General features: G+C 45.2%; 1 protein-coding gene across 1 annotated transcript in view; it reads right to left on the reverse strand.

Annotated features, from left to right (window-relative positions):
- Nucleotides 1-6344: 6344 nt before the first annotated feature.
- SECISBP2 (SECIS binding protein 2) overlaps nucleotides 6345-16572 on the reverse strand; it is a 1396020-nt gene continuing 1385792 nt past the window's right edge. Inside the window, exon 13 of the mRNA XM_069625655.1 lies at nucleotides 6345-6603. Within this exon, the coding sequence (XP_069481756.1) occupies nucleotides 6506-6603 (98 nt within the window). The 3' untranslated portion in view covers nucleotides 6345-6505. The remainder of the gene's footprint in view (nucleotides 6604-16572) is intronic.

Raw genomic sequence — 16572 nt, forward strand, 5'->3', positions numbered from 1 at the left:
ACAGTCTGGATCCCCAAATGACCACACCCCAAGGGACCCTGGGGCATGTGCATGGTGAAAGCCACAGTCCCCATGTCTCTGCACGCCGATGTCATGCACACACACCAGTGCCAGATGAGGACACCTCCTCATATGGGTCACCTGCCGGCAGACTCTCCATGCACGGCAGCCCCATCAGACAGGTCAACACGTCTACCAATAGCACCCCCACTACCCCACGTAGACCTGCCAGGGCAATCAGCCCAACAGGTGACAGACCCACAGCTCCAGGAACAGCAGTCATGGCACACCTGGATGTGATAGAGGCATGTCAGAGGTGTATTGAGAGCATGGCGGTCGAAAATAACCGCCACATAAAGGCAATCAGCAATGCTATTCAGGGTGCAGCTAAAACCATGGTGCGGGACAATGCCTGCACCTGTAATCGTGGAGGGGTGTACTGCGGCTCTCACAGGGTTTGGGCAGAGAGTCAGTGAACTCTGAGAGGTAAAACAGCGCATGCAGAGCAGATGCGTGAGGCCAATGACCTCCTCTGCCAGCAGCTGCAGTTGGCGGGATCGCTGCCATCGACCTCAACAACTCCCACCCAGGGACCCCTACAGGGTTTGCCCAGGCAACGTTCTCGCAGAAGGTGTAGGATGTGGGAAGAGTCAACGTCCCTCCTAGATGGACAATGCACTGTTGGCCTGAGGGCCGGGCACATGGACCCATATACACTTTGTTGGGAAGGGGGGCTGGAGGGAGGGGGAACGTGTGCTGGGGAGTTGGTGGGGGAGGGGTGAATGTGTGGTGGGGAGGGGGAAATGTGTGGTGGGGAGTTGGTGGGGGAGTGGGGGAATGTGTGGAGGGGGTTTGTTCCAGGATAATTAAAGCCCGTTGAAACTGGACAGAAACCTTGGACATTCATGATTCTGTTCAAGTGCTCTTTATTTGACAAGTGATCTTTGTGACATGAACCCATCTAGCAAATCAAGAATAATTGTCAATCAACACCTGTCTGGCCAACCTCCCCTCCGTCACCCCATCCCTTTGTGCATTGGCACCAGCAACTAGCACATGGTCATCGTCACTCCCATCCCCTGGTGTTGTGCATCAGGGGGTAGTGGCAGAGGCAGCAGATTTTGTGCAGCATGGCACAGGTGAATACAATTTTACCAACTTTATCTAGTGCATACATCTGTGCTCCTCCGGTACATTCTAGGCACCGTAAACATGCCTTCCACAAACCAAATGTCCTTTCCACACATATGCGGGTACGACTATGGGCATTGTTATATGCCAGCTCTGCAGGAGTTTGTGGATTCCGCACAGGGCCATGTCAACTGTGGGTATACGGAATCACCTGCAGGGGACAAAATGTGCACAGACCTAAGTTGCTTCAATGGGTGTCTTATGTGTGCAACAGGTACATGCTATATTATTGGCATATTGGTATTCATCCATCATCCTTGGGGACATGCCTTATCTGACACCTACATGCATCATCTGTCAATGAGTAAGGTGTTCTGTGGCAGGTTACATTTGCATGCACTTGGTGTTAACAGACTTGCAGCAGTGTTTTATGAACTATGTGCATGGATATGTGTGTGACAATCATGCTGAACAAGTACCGTCATGTTTCCACTTGTCCTTTGATTATGGTGTCTTCATTTGCCCCCGGTTTGATCTGCAATGTGCGCTATGTCCCTTGTGGACTACTTTCTACATGCACCACCCCCTGTGTTTTATGGGCACAGTGGTGCATCTCTTACATCAGGATGATGCTCCCGTCATATCTGCCAGTTCACGGACAATGTTTATTTGTAATGGGTTGTGGTTGTCTCTGTGGCTGGTGTGGCGTTTGCTACCTGGAACATTATTTTACATTTTTGCATGCATGTTAATGGGCATTCAGGGGTCACACTCTCAGGGATGTTCATGGTTGTGTATTTTCATGATCGTCTACAGTGGTTTTGTGGATGGGTTTGGCATTGATCTCAGTTAGCATTCCTGTGTGGTGCCCTGGGTGAGGTTGCTCTTGGGTGTCGGGGTGAGAAGCAGCACTGCAACACAGCCAAGATCCATATGTGATTGTGAATTCACAAGTGTGTGCCCTTCACATTCTGTGTGTTCTGATGTGCCTTCTGTGTGTTCTGGTGTGGGCGATGTGTGCAGATGTCCTTGTTTGCCGCACATGCATGGAACTGATGCTGTGCTGATGCAGGCTGTGTCTCCTGGTGGCATGCAAGTATTCCTGTGTGTCTGCCCCCCCTCCATTGGTTTACTTTGACATGCATTTCATGCCGGATTTGTACTCGCCCACTATCCATGTGCATTGGCCTCAGTGCCTCTCCATGTAGGTGCAGCACCATGGAGTTGTGGGTGGATCCTGGGTAGCAGGCGCAGCAGTGGTTGATAGTCAGGTCTGGGCTGCAGGTCATCTACACATTGAGTGAATGGAAATTCTTCCGATTCTTGTAGGATGCCTCATGATCCCGGGCTGCTACAAGTACGACATGTGTGGGCCTTTATTACTGTCTCCTCCCTGCTCCTAATGGGTACATGGTGTTGGGGAGGGTGTGTGGGGCATGGGTGGGTCTTTTGTAGTCCTCTTGTGTGCATCGGTTCCACCTGGGCCTTTATTACTGTCACATGTGTTCTTTTACCTCCGGCATTTGTCCAGGGGTATTTTCAGTGGTATAAGCGCCGGTTTTACGGCGGTAGGAGCGCCAAGGCTGTACTTGTGATAGGTCGACAATAGCGCATTTGATTGTCGGCGCTATTACAGCCGGCTGTAATAGTGCCGACAGGATTTAGTCGTGATCTGGCAGAGCAGTATTGGCGCCGCTAATACCGTTAACGCCGGATTTAAGGGCTACCGCCCAACTTGTGATGGGGCCTATAGTGTTTAGATCGTTTTTCTCTGTCGTTTTACGTGCAAGAACAATTTTATAGGTATATAAAAAAAAAAAGGTTTTGTTGGAGCTTTGTGTGTCTAGATCATAGATGGGTGTTTGACCTAAGGAATATTGGGAACAGGTATCTTTACTTCCTCTACAAGGGCAAACACACAGCTGAAAATAGGAGATTAAGGTTTTGGGCATCAGAGGGTCTTCCTCATGGTCTTGTCATGACATCTCCCCGGTAGTTGTCTCCTCCCATATGATCCTCCCTTTATATAGCTGCCCCCAGGAACAGGTAGCGGCTGCTGTCCCCTGGCCACATGGGAGGCGGTCACTGCGGGGGTAATCAATGACGATTCCATTGGATTCATCACAGCTGCTTCTTCCACCACAGGATGAGGCAATGGCCGATGGGTAACTGGGGCTAGGTGAGACGGCATCAGCTGGGCTCGGGAAGGCCTCGGAGGATTCCTTGATGGAGCAGGTATGGAAGCAGCTGGTAAACACTGCTGGATTTTAGACACCAGCGTGTCTAGAGTAGTCAAAATGTCTAATGACATATCCCTTGGTGCAGGAGCTTGAGTTTGGCCATGAGGCAAAGGGCTAAAAGGCTGAGATGGCTGGCTGAATGGAGCCCCTGCTGAGGCACTGGCAAAATCGGATCAGGCTCCCTCGGACCACCTTCCTGGTCAGCGTAAAACCCCTATGGCAGGTCCTCCTCCGAACTGGGGGGAGTGCATGATTCATGGTGATGGCATCCTGGGAGGGCCCAAAGGAGACAGGGTGAAAAGTGGTGCAGCCTCGGTGGGTCTAGGGAGAAAATGGAGAGCTGGAGGCATCTCTCCAAATTTGTGCCCCTAGGAAAAGAGGCGATGACCAGAGCCTGTGGAGCAGGAAAAGGCAGAGAGGCTAATCTGGGCATGGTGACAGTCTTTGTGGCAATGGTGACTGTAGTGGACAAGCCCCTTGAATGGATCGAAGTTGTCGACGGAAGACTAGTCTTCATAGACAAAGTCAGTAATGGGGTAATGGTCGACAGGGCAACAGCCTTGAATGATGAGGTGGTTGATGGGTCCCTCGAGGTCAACAACGGTGTAGCCGCTGACAGGTCCTTGGACGAAATGCCCATCAAAGAGGTGTTATACTTGGCCGTTGGCATCAGCAAATTCCGCCCGGATGGAACCTGCCCACTTGACAGTAGGCTAAAAGTCGACAAAGACGAACAGCGTCTCTTTGATCTGGATCCCGCAGGCGCTGCGACCATCGCCAAAGAAGTCGTTGGAGCGTGAAATGATTTGATCTTTTTTGGTATCTTCCCCAGGAATTGTCCTCAAAGGATCTCAACCTCTTCTTGTAAGAGAGAGCATGCTCTTTGGGTCTGCCAACCCTGGAAAAGGCATGAATGCGCTCAGAGGCCGAGTCAGAAGCCTTCCTTTCCTCAATCCATGCCACCAACCTTCTATGGCAGTCCTTCCGTGTCTTGGTGGAGAAGGGAATGGCACATCGAACATCCATACCCATCCTCGTTGGGACACAAGCAAGTAGATGCACTTGAGATGCCGATCTTCGATGAAGATGTTTTTCAGGCCGCAATTTTCACAGGCCTGGAAGAGGAGTTTCCTCATGGCATCCATCACGGTGTGAAGAAGGCCCAAGCCTGGGCCTGTGCCACCTACAGTCCAGAGATCCGACGATTGGATCCCTGCAGCCAGTATTCCCAACGTGATTTGAAGATGAAGAAAAACTGGAGACTATTTCTATCGAATTTCGAGGAGCGAAACATGACAACGTGCGGAAGACATCTGTAGATGGCCACCAGGGGTGGAGTTTAGGAGGACGAAAGTCATTGGCTGTGGCAGTATGACCCAAAGTGACAGAAATAGGCTATAGAAGCAACACGCAGTTTTAGCATTAAAGCGAAACTGCTTTAATATTACTGAGGATTCCCAGCCGGACGACTGGGAATATTCATTAGCATGTGAATCCATGTAAGACCCCATGCTGGAGAATGGGATACCCTTCCTCATAAATGCCCCCAAGACGAGACATGTATGCACCCAGTGGGAGCGGAGCATAGTCACAAGGAGTTCTGGCACCAGATAGTCAAGGACAAAGGGGAACGGTGTGACCACCAAACAGCATCTTATCCGTCTGTCGGGTTTGAGGGAGCATGTTTGCACAATATAATTCTGTTTTGGCCGGCTCATCCAAATATGGTGGACTCAGATTATGCTGAGGACGCAACCATCACCACCTGGGCTAGAGCCATCTGCGCCAGGACCTTGGCAAATATTTTCAGCATCTTCAGTCTTAAGGCTTCCCATTCCTCAGGGGTAGAGGATTGGGTGGAGAAAGGTTGAGTCTCCACCGCCAGCGATTCCCTGGAATGGTGACTCCTCTCCTTTGAAGAAGAAAAATTGTGCCTCAAAGAAGCACCTAGAAAAGGAGACCTCTTCCGGTGCTCCATTTTCTTGTACTTGTGGACAGAGGACCATTATGCAGTGTGGCGATCTGCGCCGGTTGACCCTGAACAGGTCAGTTTAACTTTCTCCATGTGGATGAAGATGAATAGTCCTATGTGTTGTGTCCCTCACCTACGCAGTTTGGACAAATACGTTGGGGATCCAACATGGATATTTGACACCTGCAGTCGACACAGGCTTTGAACCTTGAAGACTTTGTCGGATTAGGCACATCATTAAAGAAAAGAGAAGCGAGAAAACTTCAAAAGAAGCAGTGTTCTTAAAGCAAGCCAAGTGCGCAGAAAAAAAGGAATTAAGGTCCCAGGGCTCGGTGCCTTAAGATAAGGTACTGGCCTTTAGGTTGTCTCTTCTTGCGTAGTCAGAACCTAGACAGTAAGGAGTAACCAGCATTATATTATAACCTGCAGCGTAGGACACCTGGGTTAGAGAGGGAGTGGTGCTTTTAGATGAGAGATAGAGGAGGACGGCCATAGTGTCCTGATGGAAACTTCAATAAAAACCCTTGAACTGTTTCTGGGAGTTGAGTGTTCTTTGAGCCCTCTTTGACAATGAGCATGGGGTTGTGTGAATGTCTGGGTTGTGGCACATGAGTGGGATTATTTGGGTTTGAGGTGTTTGTGTATTTATTAGGTGCTTGCATGACATGGTAGATAGGGAAAGGAGTATGCAGAATGATGAACAGGGTGTTAGGCTTACTATCAATGCATTGCGCAGAGGGACTTGCCCTTATTGAACTTTAAAACTCTGTACAGAAATTGCCAAAGAAGAAAACAAAAAAGGATATCCAATTATCCCCACTAAAAATAACAGATTTTGTAAAACATTTTGATGATATTTTGAGGAACTGTGCTTTGTAATATTATAATCTAACATAAGGTTAAGCGATAGAGAGTGCATCGAATCTACGTTCTGAATATCTAATGTGACCCTGCATTAATTGTACATCCACACAAACGCACCCCAATACAAACACACACAATAAGGACAAATCTATTTAATAGACAATTTTCATAATGAATACAAATCTGACAAAATGAAGTTATGTACAATAGTCAAAATCAATTTTATATTACAAAGACATTAAGGAAAGAGAAAAATAGTCTTTCACGTACTCCGCTCCACCTTAATTAAGATTTTATGTCATAAATGCAGATTCAGCATTTCAGAAGCGGCATTATCTCCCAAATACATCGAATAGGGGTCGTACTCCTTCTCAAGCATTCTCTTCCAGATTTTAACTGAAAAGAAAAAAATATGAATACAAAATAGATTGATATGTAGCAGAATATTTGCAGCAATAAAAAATAATTAAGAGCAACTAGCACTTGTTCTTGCCCAACGTTAATTAATATTTCCCCAAAAAATACAAACAAATACCACAAACACTTGCTTTTCATGACAAAATTATGGAGGCCTGATTCTGAAGTATTTTTCATGAATCTGCTGTGCACATGCAGATACATTCAAATAACCCAAACTGCCTGGCACCGATTCTAAAAAATGCATCTGCAACAGGTAAATAAATGCATTTACATACTGCAAATGCATTTTTGAGAATCAGCACCACGCAACTGTAGGTCTTGGGGCTAAAATGGTTTGTGACTGAGATGATTCCCATTCCAGAATTAGTAACACATTAGCATTTATTATTATAGTTTTTCCTTCCATGGTGCCAACGAGCTCGGAATGGGAAAAAAAGCATGGCCAGTGATAGACCCCTTAAGGGATTGTGATGCAAGCGGAGGGCAGATAGCAGTCCTACATCAATGCTGGTGAAACACAGATATACACATTAGTAACAGTCACTTGCATGCAAATGTCTTTAGAAGGATATTGGATGCACGCACTTAGCGCCACATCAGCGCCCCGTCCTCCATTGCAGACACCTGCGCCATCCTTTTAGAATCATGATCTTGAGGCAAGCAATCAACACACAACGGTGAGAGGTGTTGATTTATTTGAGAATGTATAGTCTTCCACAGAGTATCTTGCTGAATCATGGTTCCAAATGACGAGCTGCTTACCAAAGCGCCTCCTCTCTCTTTTACAGCCATATATACCTTTTCACTTTGGGCCCTTCATTAGAAAAAGTTAGGTTCTATTCATTAGAAAAAGTTAGGTTCTATTCCCTACATTTAGGGCCTCATCACGAGTTGGGTGGAGTGTTAAAAAACGGCAGTAACGCTATTAGCGCCGCATTACTGCTTCGCCCAATCCAGAGTTTGGGGGAACTCCGATCATTCACCTCCAGCTCTGAGCTGAAGGTGGATGCGTCAACTTTCCACCTATTTTCAGTGCAATTACTGCAGCACAATGACCAGCCACAGTATTGCGCCAAAAATGCCTGATTGAGTCCCATGGACAAAAAAACAAAAAAAAGGTGGCTGACCATTGCCACCACCACAACTTGTGATCCGGCACTAATAGCACCAGACCAAGTTGCAGTAACACTAATTACATCGGCCAGTATCCCCGCGGATTTACCGCCTAAGTCCTGATAGAGACCTTAATCTTTTTATGATTTTTCTTGACTCTTTTTACAAAAACAACTAATGTGCCTTAAATATGCTTCTTTTTTTATAACCAGAAGTTGACATTTGTAACTGTGCCATTTTCGGGGGTGATAATGTTAATATATTTCTTCAAAAATAAAAAAAATAAAAAACATTCTTTTTCAATTATTTATGAATGTCTGCAATTTGTTGGGCGCATGGGAAGCAATAAATAAGGTGAATAAGAGATAACGTATTTGTTATGTTGTTACACTTCTATCTTGTGATGACTTACACATCCTGTTACATATGAAGATAATCACTACTGTGGCAAGTCAGACATAGGAGACGGACACGAAGAGGGAAATAATAGCTCACCTATCCCTGTGGTTTTCCCTAAGCTTCAAAGAAAAGAAAATGGTGTGCATCAGGATTCCTACAAGGCAGCGGTGCTTGTTGTTTCGAGTCGAGGTAACAACGTGCTTCATCGAGCTCAGTGGGGTGGCGAACTGAGTCAAAGAAGCAACAGCAGTTTGAAGAACAATGAATGCCAAAGGCAGCATTGAAGGATCCCAATAGTTCACTGAGTGCCGAATATGCTCCCAAACCCAGGAGAGGCTGGCTCACACCTTCAGGGGTCCTCCAACACTGTATGGTCCCAGGCAACAAAATGGCTGGCAGGGCTGGGGTCTTGGTCAAGCTGCAGAGGTCACCTCAATGGTCCCTGGAGATGGTTACGGAACAGAGCTCTCCTGTGCCTTGGAACACCTGCCTTCACCTCACAACTGGAGGACTCTGGAAACAACAGCTCTCCTAGCATGGTCCAACGAAATCTTTCGGGATTGGAGTCCAAAGGATGATTCAAAGAAGGGGTGTGAAGCTCCTTCTTTTAAAGGCATAAGCCCACAGGTGATATGACCAAAGCTTTTGGGGTCCAATCCCTGCTCTTGAAAAGAATGGACATCTAACATCACAACCAAAGTGGAGGGGGCAGGAGAGAGAAAGGGGCAGAGAGAATCAAGATGGCAGAAGCCTCCCAAAACTGTACAGATCTCTCTTTGGCTACACTAACCCCACTCACTGTTTCCCTTGTCAATAGAATAAAAGGCCCTTTGAAACTGGTGTGAGGCCTAGCCTTTTGTGAATGAGTGTGCCCTTTGATTTCTGTTCCCAGGTCAACCTCCTGTGGAGTGGTTGTCCCTGGGGAAAGGGTGTTACCTGCAGCAACAAAGAGGCCAGCATGCAAGGCTACAGTCCTGCCAGTGGGCAGAGAGAGCCTTTTCTGAAGAATAACATATCCCTTCCATAGCTGAACTCGGCCCAGAAGAGCAAAACCGTTACATAATAAGTTCAAAAGTAAAACAGAACTTTAAATTCGAGTAAAAACTATCAGATGTTACATTCTAAATGCAACTTTAAATCCAATTGAAAACCACTGTATGCTGGATTAAAAAATGAATGACGTGAAACCTGCATATTACATTTAAAGCTGAATTAAGACTTTGAAGTTCATTCCAATACAGCTACAATTTCTACATGAAAAACTAACCATGCAAAGAAGGCACAAGAGTGACAAAGAGCTTTAAAGAGACAAAGGATATTTTTGTGCTGCTGAAATGTAGTCTTGGGGAAGAGTACCAAGAGACTTGCTGCTGAAATTAAGTCTTGGGGAAGGGAATCCAGAGACTTGAACAATTTATTGACCCGAGACTGGAGTCTCAAGACTCTTTTGAGCTTGGAACTGTGTTACTTGGAACTTGTGGAAGGAAACCCTGAGTACTGGTTCCAACTGTATCATCCTGAACTCAAGAGAGGTAATTTTAAGACTTTTTGTTGGAACTGCTTTATACTTGGGGAAGGGAGCTGAAAGGAAGCTGCAAGCTAGAGGCTCAGAATTTATGTTGAACACTGTTTCATTTGGTTGCTGACATCATTACACATTGTATAGATTAGTTGTGAGGGCAAGTGTAGGATTTGGATGCAGACAGATTCTTTAGTTGAACTCTTGACTCAGACTTTCCTTCGTTTTATTTAGGTAGGTAAATTCCACTTTAGCATAGGGCAAGTTAAGCCTTTTTCCATCCTGACATTTAAGTTAATAAAAGTGGTTGTTTTGAATTCTGAATCTGTTGTCTGTGTCTTGCTTCACGATGCCTTCACACTGAACACATAGAAATCCGTGAAGGAACGGAGGGTTGAGAGCCTTGTTACATTGTTCCTGACACAATAAAGATTGCAGAATCATGGTTCTTTTCTCCCAATCCATGATGGGGTTGTGATGCTTTAACCAGGGTATACTCAAAGTTAATTAGAAATATGGAGCAGAGATTGCATCAAAACGGATCTTCTCTGAGTGCGAGTCGCAGCATGCCATGGTTAATTCCTTGGTGTGATGAGTAATTGGACCGGAGGTAACTCGGGACCGATCCATAGACACAATGAGTTATGCAACCTCCTGGGTAATTCATTAAATCCCATGTTTATGGGCAAATGTAAGATTCACAAAATTACCCGTAGCTCCAAAATCCAGGAGATCTGTTACTCCAATCCACTGTAGTTAAGTTGTGGATAAATCCACGGTAATGAAGAAATGGGGGGCTTGAGATGGCATAATAACGCATGATTTTTGGGAGTTAGAGGAGGCCTTGCTCTTAATTCCAAAGGATTAAGAAGCAGAGTCATTTCCCAATTTACCTGAACTCTTACATTGGTATACAGTATGTCAAGGTTGCCACAATAGGAGCAGAGATTCAGTCTTTGTTGGTGAGTTTTCTCTTCAGGAGAAAGGGTCCCTCAGATGCTTCCCACTTGCACTGGTTCCACATTTCCAGAGGGAGAAAGGTGAGGTTCAGATTCCATTTTGGCAGGATAGTGTCGATATTCCGTTGCTCGTCTTTCTCCTTTTCTTTCCCCCATCTGTTATTCCAGGCGTACCATCAACGATATGAATTCAGACACTCGTTTTGAGGGTGAGACAACTTGGCTAAGTGCGTCCATAAGGTCCTCTTTGAGAGCCCTCTGAAACAGGGTAAGTTCCACTTCATCGGAGCACAGAGTCTGGGCTGCTAAATTTCGAAAACACCCTATATAGGATATGACATCTTTATTGCCATGTATTTCGATGAAATCGTTACAAAGTGATTGAGTGGCATACTGCCTGTCAAACAAATCCTGGAATCCAAAACAAAATGCTCCATAATTTTGAAGGATGGGATCATTACAGCCTATACATGGGGTAGCCCAGGCTAAGGCAGTTTTGCCAAGGCTAAGCAAAATAAAGGCCACTTCAGCTTGATCCGTGGTGTACAAAGCAGGACGGTTGAGGTAATGGATACGACCCTGGGTCAGGAAGGCTCGGAATTCTCTGGGATTCCCCATGTATTTACTGGGCATGGGTGGTGAAGGTAAATTTGATGCAAGCCCCGTGACTTGCAGGGTAGCAGGGGTCTATTGTATGTACAGGTCAAGGTAGGGTTGGCAGGACCTGCCACGGCACCCAATGGTTGCCCCACCCCCTGGGACCTCAGGAATCAACCTTATTCTGTAATACTGTCATTGTTTGGTATAACATGGCATTCTCCTGTCGGAAGGCTGCAACCTCCGTTTGGAATTTCAGAACCGATATGGCCAAGTCTCTGACCACATACTTCATGGCTCAGAGAAGAAAATAATCTCTTGCAATCTTTTGCAATTCAGTAAGACCTTCCCGGGAACGGTGGCGGTCTTCTGGGAGCCAATGGAGAATGTGCCCTAAGCCCTCCCTAAAAAGGTGGAACCCTGGTGGTAGGAATAAGGACACAAATCAGAGATACCACCCTGCGGTGCATGGACGGTTGATCTGATGCGCCTCTGCCTTCTGGCAACCTGGGTCAGGAGCTGCAATGAGGAGATTAAGAGGAAAGGGTTAATGGTTGGCAAAGGCTTAGATAAATAATCCCCTTATTCCTATAACCTTACCTGAAAGTGCATTGCCCAAACATGAACCACAAGAACTGGAGAAGGATCTGGTGTTTTACGATCATTCAGTATGTTAAGGATCCCAGCCAGGAATAAGCATGAAAAGCATGGAAAACACTTGATAAGAAAAACAAGCTCTAAATAACTAGAAAAACAGTATGTCTCTGTCACAGCAACATCAAGTTTGCAAGATGCTGATGAATGGCACTCCATTGTTTTGTACACTGAGTTCCGGAGTCGTGGACTCTGATAGGTCAGTTTGTGCCATGGCGTCTAACACATGGTGGCCATCTTGGAAGGGGCTCTAGTATTTTACTGAGCCCGCCATCATGGAATGGAGCAAACAAATTATTTCTTTAGAGAAGCTGGTGGCCATCTTTGTTGGGGATCATCCGTGCGTAGAAAGCTAGCATTGCTGCAAGGACCTCTTTCTTCTCAAGGCATTCTAAGGACATCGGGACGCGGGCTACGGCCGCCAAGTAACAGCGAGACCAGTGTGGCTAGCACATCCTTCCCGGTAGGAGAGGAGTGTGAGGCCAGGTAAGTATTGGTTTCATAACATGCAGTAGGACACAGTTGCACACTACGCTTTTGGCATGGAGTTTATGAAAGTGGAATCTGATCAGCATATTACTCTTTCAGAGATGGATTTACCTGCATCATTTCATTATTTAATAATACATTTGAAAAGCAAGAGCTTTCACACCCTTGCTAAATCGCATTTGATCACACACCCCCATACACACCTTAGGATATACCCTTATTTTCTGATTCATAAATCTATTGTGCACCTAACAGGATATACATGCACCTATGCTATCACAAAACACACTTTCCCTGCTGCATCATTCCCACTTCTTTGTCTGTGGCATCTATTCCCAATCTGTTACCCCCTTACATTTCCCCTGCTCCATTTTTCCCTGCATCTCAGGATAACCCTGGCAAGGGCATACACAATCCACCAACTTACAGACCAGCTAAAGCGCTCTTTGACTACTAAAGTGGTGGATTGGTGCAGTACAGAATCCTTTGAACATAACACTATCTGTCTCATCCCAAAATAGTATTGATCATTAGAATATTAGAAGGATGTATGGTTTCAGTATGTTAATGATGTCCTAGTAATCTGACATTTGTAAGATATTTTCAATGTTTTTTATGAAGTACTGTAAGTGCCATCTCTATGAAACATTTCAAAACCAATACTGTATTTAAGAAATATACTGCCTATGACGCATATGATCACACTTCCAGCTTCAGAGCCTTAGAATATGTGTCCTCTAATTAAAAATGCTGCAAAAATAATTGTCCTTGCACACCTAGATTATATCAATAGCCTAGACCTAGACATAAAAAAGCTTTTAAAAAAGCAGCTAAACTGATTCTGGGACTCAAACCCTGGTATCATGTCTTACCAGGTCTGAAAGCCCTAAACTGGCTACCCGTTATGAAAAAAACTAACAGAAATCACACAGAATGTCAAATGCATCACTTCCTGAATCTACAAAAACAACATTGCTGAATACCTGAATTCAAACATAGAAAAATATGTACCAAAGTTGATCTTTAAGATCTTTATTAGGTAACAACCTGTCAGTATGCAGGTCCAAAAGACAAACACAGACTTACCGAAGCTCCTCTCGACTTCTGAGCACTCATGTCATTCCAACCCTTCACGTGGTAAAGGATGGTCCAGGCTTCCCAGTGCATTCAGTAGCAAGTGCATTCTTTCTTCACCTGCTCATGTGGCAGGCGCTCCGCTCAGCTTTTTAATAGCTCATAAAACAAGTGTTCTGCTTGTTCCCCTCTGCAGCCCATTGTGGTCAGTACATTGATCACCTATGTGTATCAAGATATTTTCTCTGGTTCTTACCTTTTGTGTCTAGTGCTTGTATTGCCACTTCATTGTCTCCTATTCATCGTGTTATTTGGCAAATGCTCTGCTGAACCTTTCTACCCCCCCCTTATGGCAAGAGATCACATCGGCTGTTCAGTCCCAGGGGTCAGATGCACCACTCAATTTCTCAGGCAAGTTGTGGCTTTGCAAGTTTACCTTCTTTGGGCCCCTGTGATTTGTTTAACTTCTATGCACCACTCTGATTTCTGGCACCTCTGGTGTCAAGTGCTTGCTTTGCCTTTTCACCGTCTCCAACCTCTAGTATGAAGCTCCTTGCTTATTTCTTCCTACTAAAATGCAGACTCTCTGCATGACATTGTCATCTCTCTCTTATTTCTCAAGCAAAGTCACATGCTGGAGTAACCCTGCTGCATAGGGACCACCACTCACTTTGTTATGTGGGCCATGGAGATTGTGTATGGGAGTTCTTGGAGGTTATCCTATCCCTAACCACACGTGTAGGCCATGTCCTGACAACTTGTGATCACTATTGTTGCTGAGATGCACCACAGAAGTAATGTTGAGATTCCAGAGAAATTGACTAATAAGCAAGCCTCTCACTGATGTGTCCCTGCAAGCATCCACAAGTTGCATGGCACCAGTGGAGAGACCAGATTATCAGAATCAGTAGCCTGTTGTCGCAGTTCACAGCATAAGTCATGGATTCCACTCGTATCAATTTGTGGGGTCCTGGGTAAGTCAGAATGAAGTCAGGAAGGCGAGTGGGCATGCAGAAATGCAGAACAGATGCGCTGGTTGCCTTTCCGGAGATATGCAAGAGCGTGTCCCAATTCAAAAATGGCAGATATAGGCAATGCTACCTTCGGCAAGCAAAGTCACAGGGTAGGCCGCTAACCAAAACAGGTCACCCGGTGAATCAGTAGTTTGTGTATAAGTGCACTATCTCCCAAGGCTCTATCTAATCTCCAGCGCTATTTAATGTGTATATTAAGCCTCTGGCAGATATCGCCGATCCTTTCTTAAAATCGTTCCAACTATGCGCTGATGACTCACAGGTATTACCACCCTCATATCACTGAACTCCTCCAGAAAATCCGAGATTTGATCATTGATAAAACACTATGCCTTAACTCCACTCTCAGTATACTCAGAAAATCCGATGTTTCTCGTAGATAGGTTACTATTTCCTATACTATAGGTTGATCTAGGTAAATGGCAAGGGGGTTGAATATGCTATCTGTACCTGCTACAATGGGTCTTAGCGGGGGATTGTTAATATTCCTATGGATTTTTTCGGCAAGCCGTAGAAGAGTGGTGTGATCGGAAAATCATTAGTCAGAAATTTCTGGGTTTTCATTGTTATCCAACCATTCTCATGTGCTCTCTCTAAAATATCTTTGATCACGAATGCTATCATACCTGTGGGGTCCTGATCAATTGTTATGCAAGTGTCTTTGTCGTTCAGCAGTAACATATATTGTGCATGATAGTAGGTGGTGTCCATTATAACAATGGCACCTCCTTTGTCCGCTGGTTTTAGTGTGTTTTATCGTCCGCAAGGTCTCTGATCAGCCTATTTTGATGTTTTCGAATATTGTGATGTACAGTCTTTCTGAATTTGATCTTCTTAAGATCGGTAAGCATCTAGTTTTCAAAGATATTGATGGCTCTGTTATTGATATGGGGATCAAATGTGCTTTTTGGCTTCATTTCCAAATAATCAAATGTCACAGATGGCTCTTCTCATGCGATTGGATAAAAAAAAACTTTAAATCAAATTTTTCTAATTAATTTGAAAAGATTAGTTCTCTCTTCGAGAAGGGTAGAGCTTTGGGTAGGTGCAAAAGATAAGCCCAAATTTAATACATCAATTTGATTCTGAGTCAAGTGTTTCGAGAAATCATTCTCTCTCCTCCCTCCTCGGGATGTGCTCTGCAGCTATCGCCACAACTTCCCATAGAGTATGAGAAAATGTGGCCAGAGTATGAGTAGCAAGAACCCTCAAGCCCTTTCTGTCTGGGCATTTCACTGATGCCCTGTCACGAGGCGTGATGGCGTAAGGAAGCCTTTTTTGATTCAATCGAAGGGGTAGATGGTGCCGCCTTCGAGAATACCTCCAACATCTTTAGCTGGAATTCTTCCTACTCGGCTTGTGAAGCCGTCTTACTTGGAAAACATATCAGTTTTCTATTTTTTCGTCCGAGGAGGATGACCGGGATAGATGCTGTTGCTTCCTGGATTTCCTCGAAGACGAGTGTTGAGTGCTTCATATGTTTGCCGCGCTTCTTGACACTGAGAGGAGAAACTTCTCTGGAACTCTTGTCCACAGGGGGGGTGAGTGTGGGGGGAGGGTTTGGAGGAGACTTTTAAAAAGGCCAGGGCAAGTTTCTCCTTCCTCTCCATTAAGGCCTTAACCATCATCAACTAACAGGAGCCACAGTGGAAGACCTTATGGGTTTTACTGAAACACCAGAGACATATCCAGTGGAGGTCCGTGATGGACATCTTAGACCCGTAATTCGAACATCTCATCCCAGTTTTTGTGCTAGACATTGTCGAGAAAACTCGATACGCAATAGAGAAATCGCCTAGGGGAGTGAACTGTTTCAGAGCGTAGCTGTGCAGAAAAATAGAACTATGGCAACGAGCACAGTGCGTGAGCGGACGGCGATCACTGAGGGACACAAGATCAATGACGCATGGCACCCTCTGCTGTGCAAAGTTACTGAAGGTTACAAGCAGGCTATCAGAGTATATCAAAGATTAAAGATGAGAAATATGTGGGAGGACACACTCCATTCGAATGTCAAATGTATTACTTTCGAAATCCACCAAAACAATAATTCAAAATACCTACATTCATACATAGATTAATATGTATCAAGAAGATATTTATGATC

This window comes from Ambystoma mexicanum, chromosome 6p (genome assembly GCF_040938575.1).
Source record: "Ambystoma mexicanum isolate Mex_15411 chromosome 6p, UKY_AmexF1_1, whole genome shotgun sequence".
NCBI classification, from domain to species: domain Eukaryota; kingdom Metazoa; phylum Chordata; class Amphibia; order Caudata; family Ambystomatidae; genus Ambystoma; species Ambystoma mexicanum.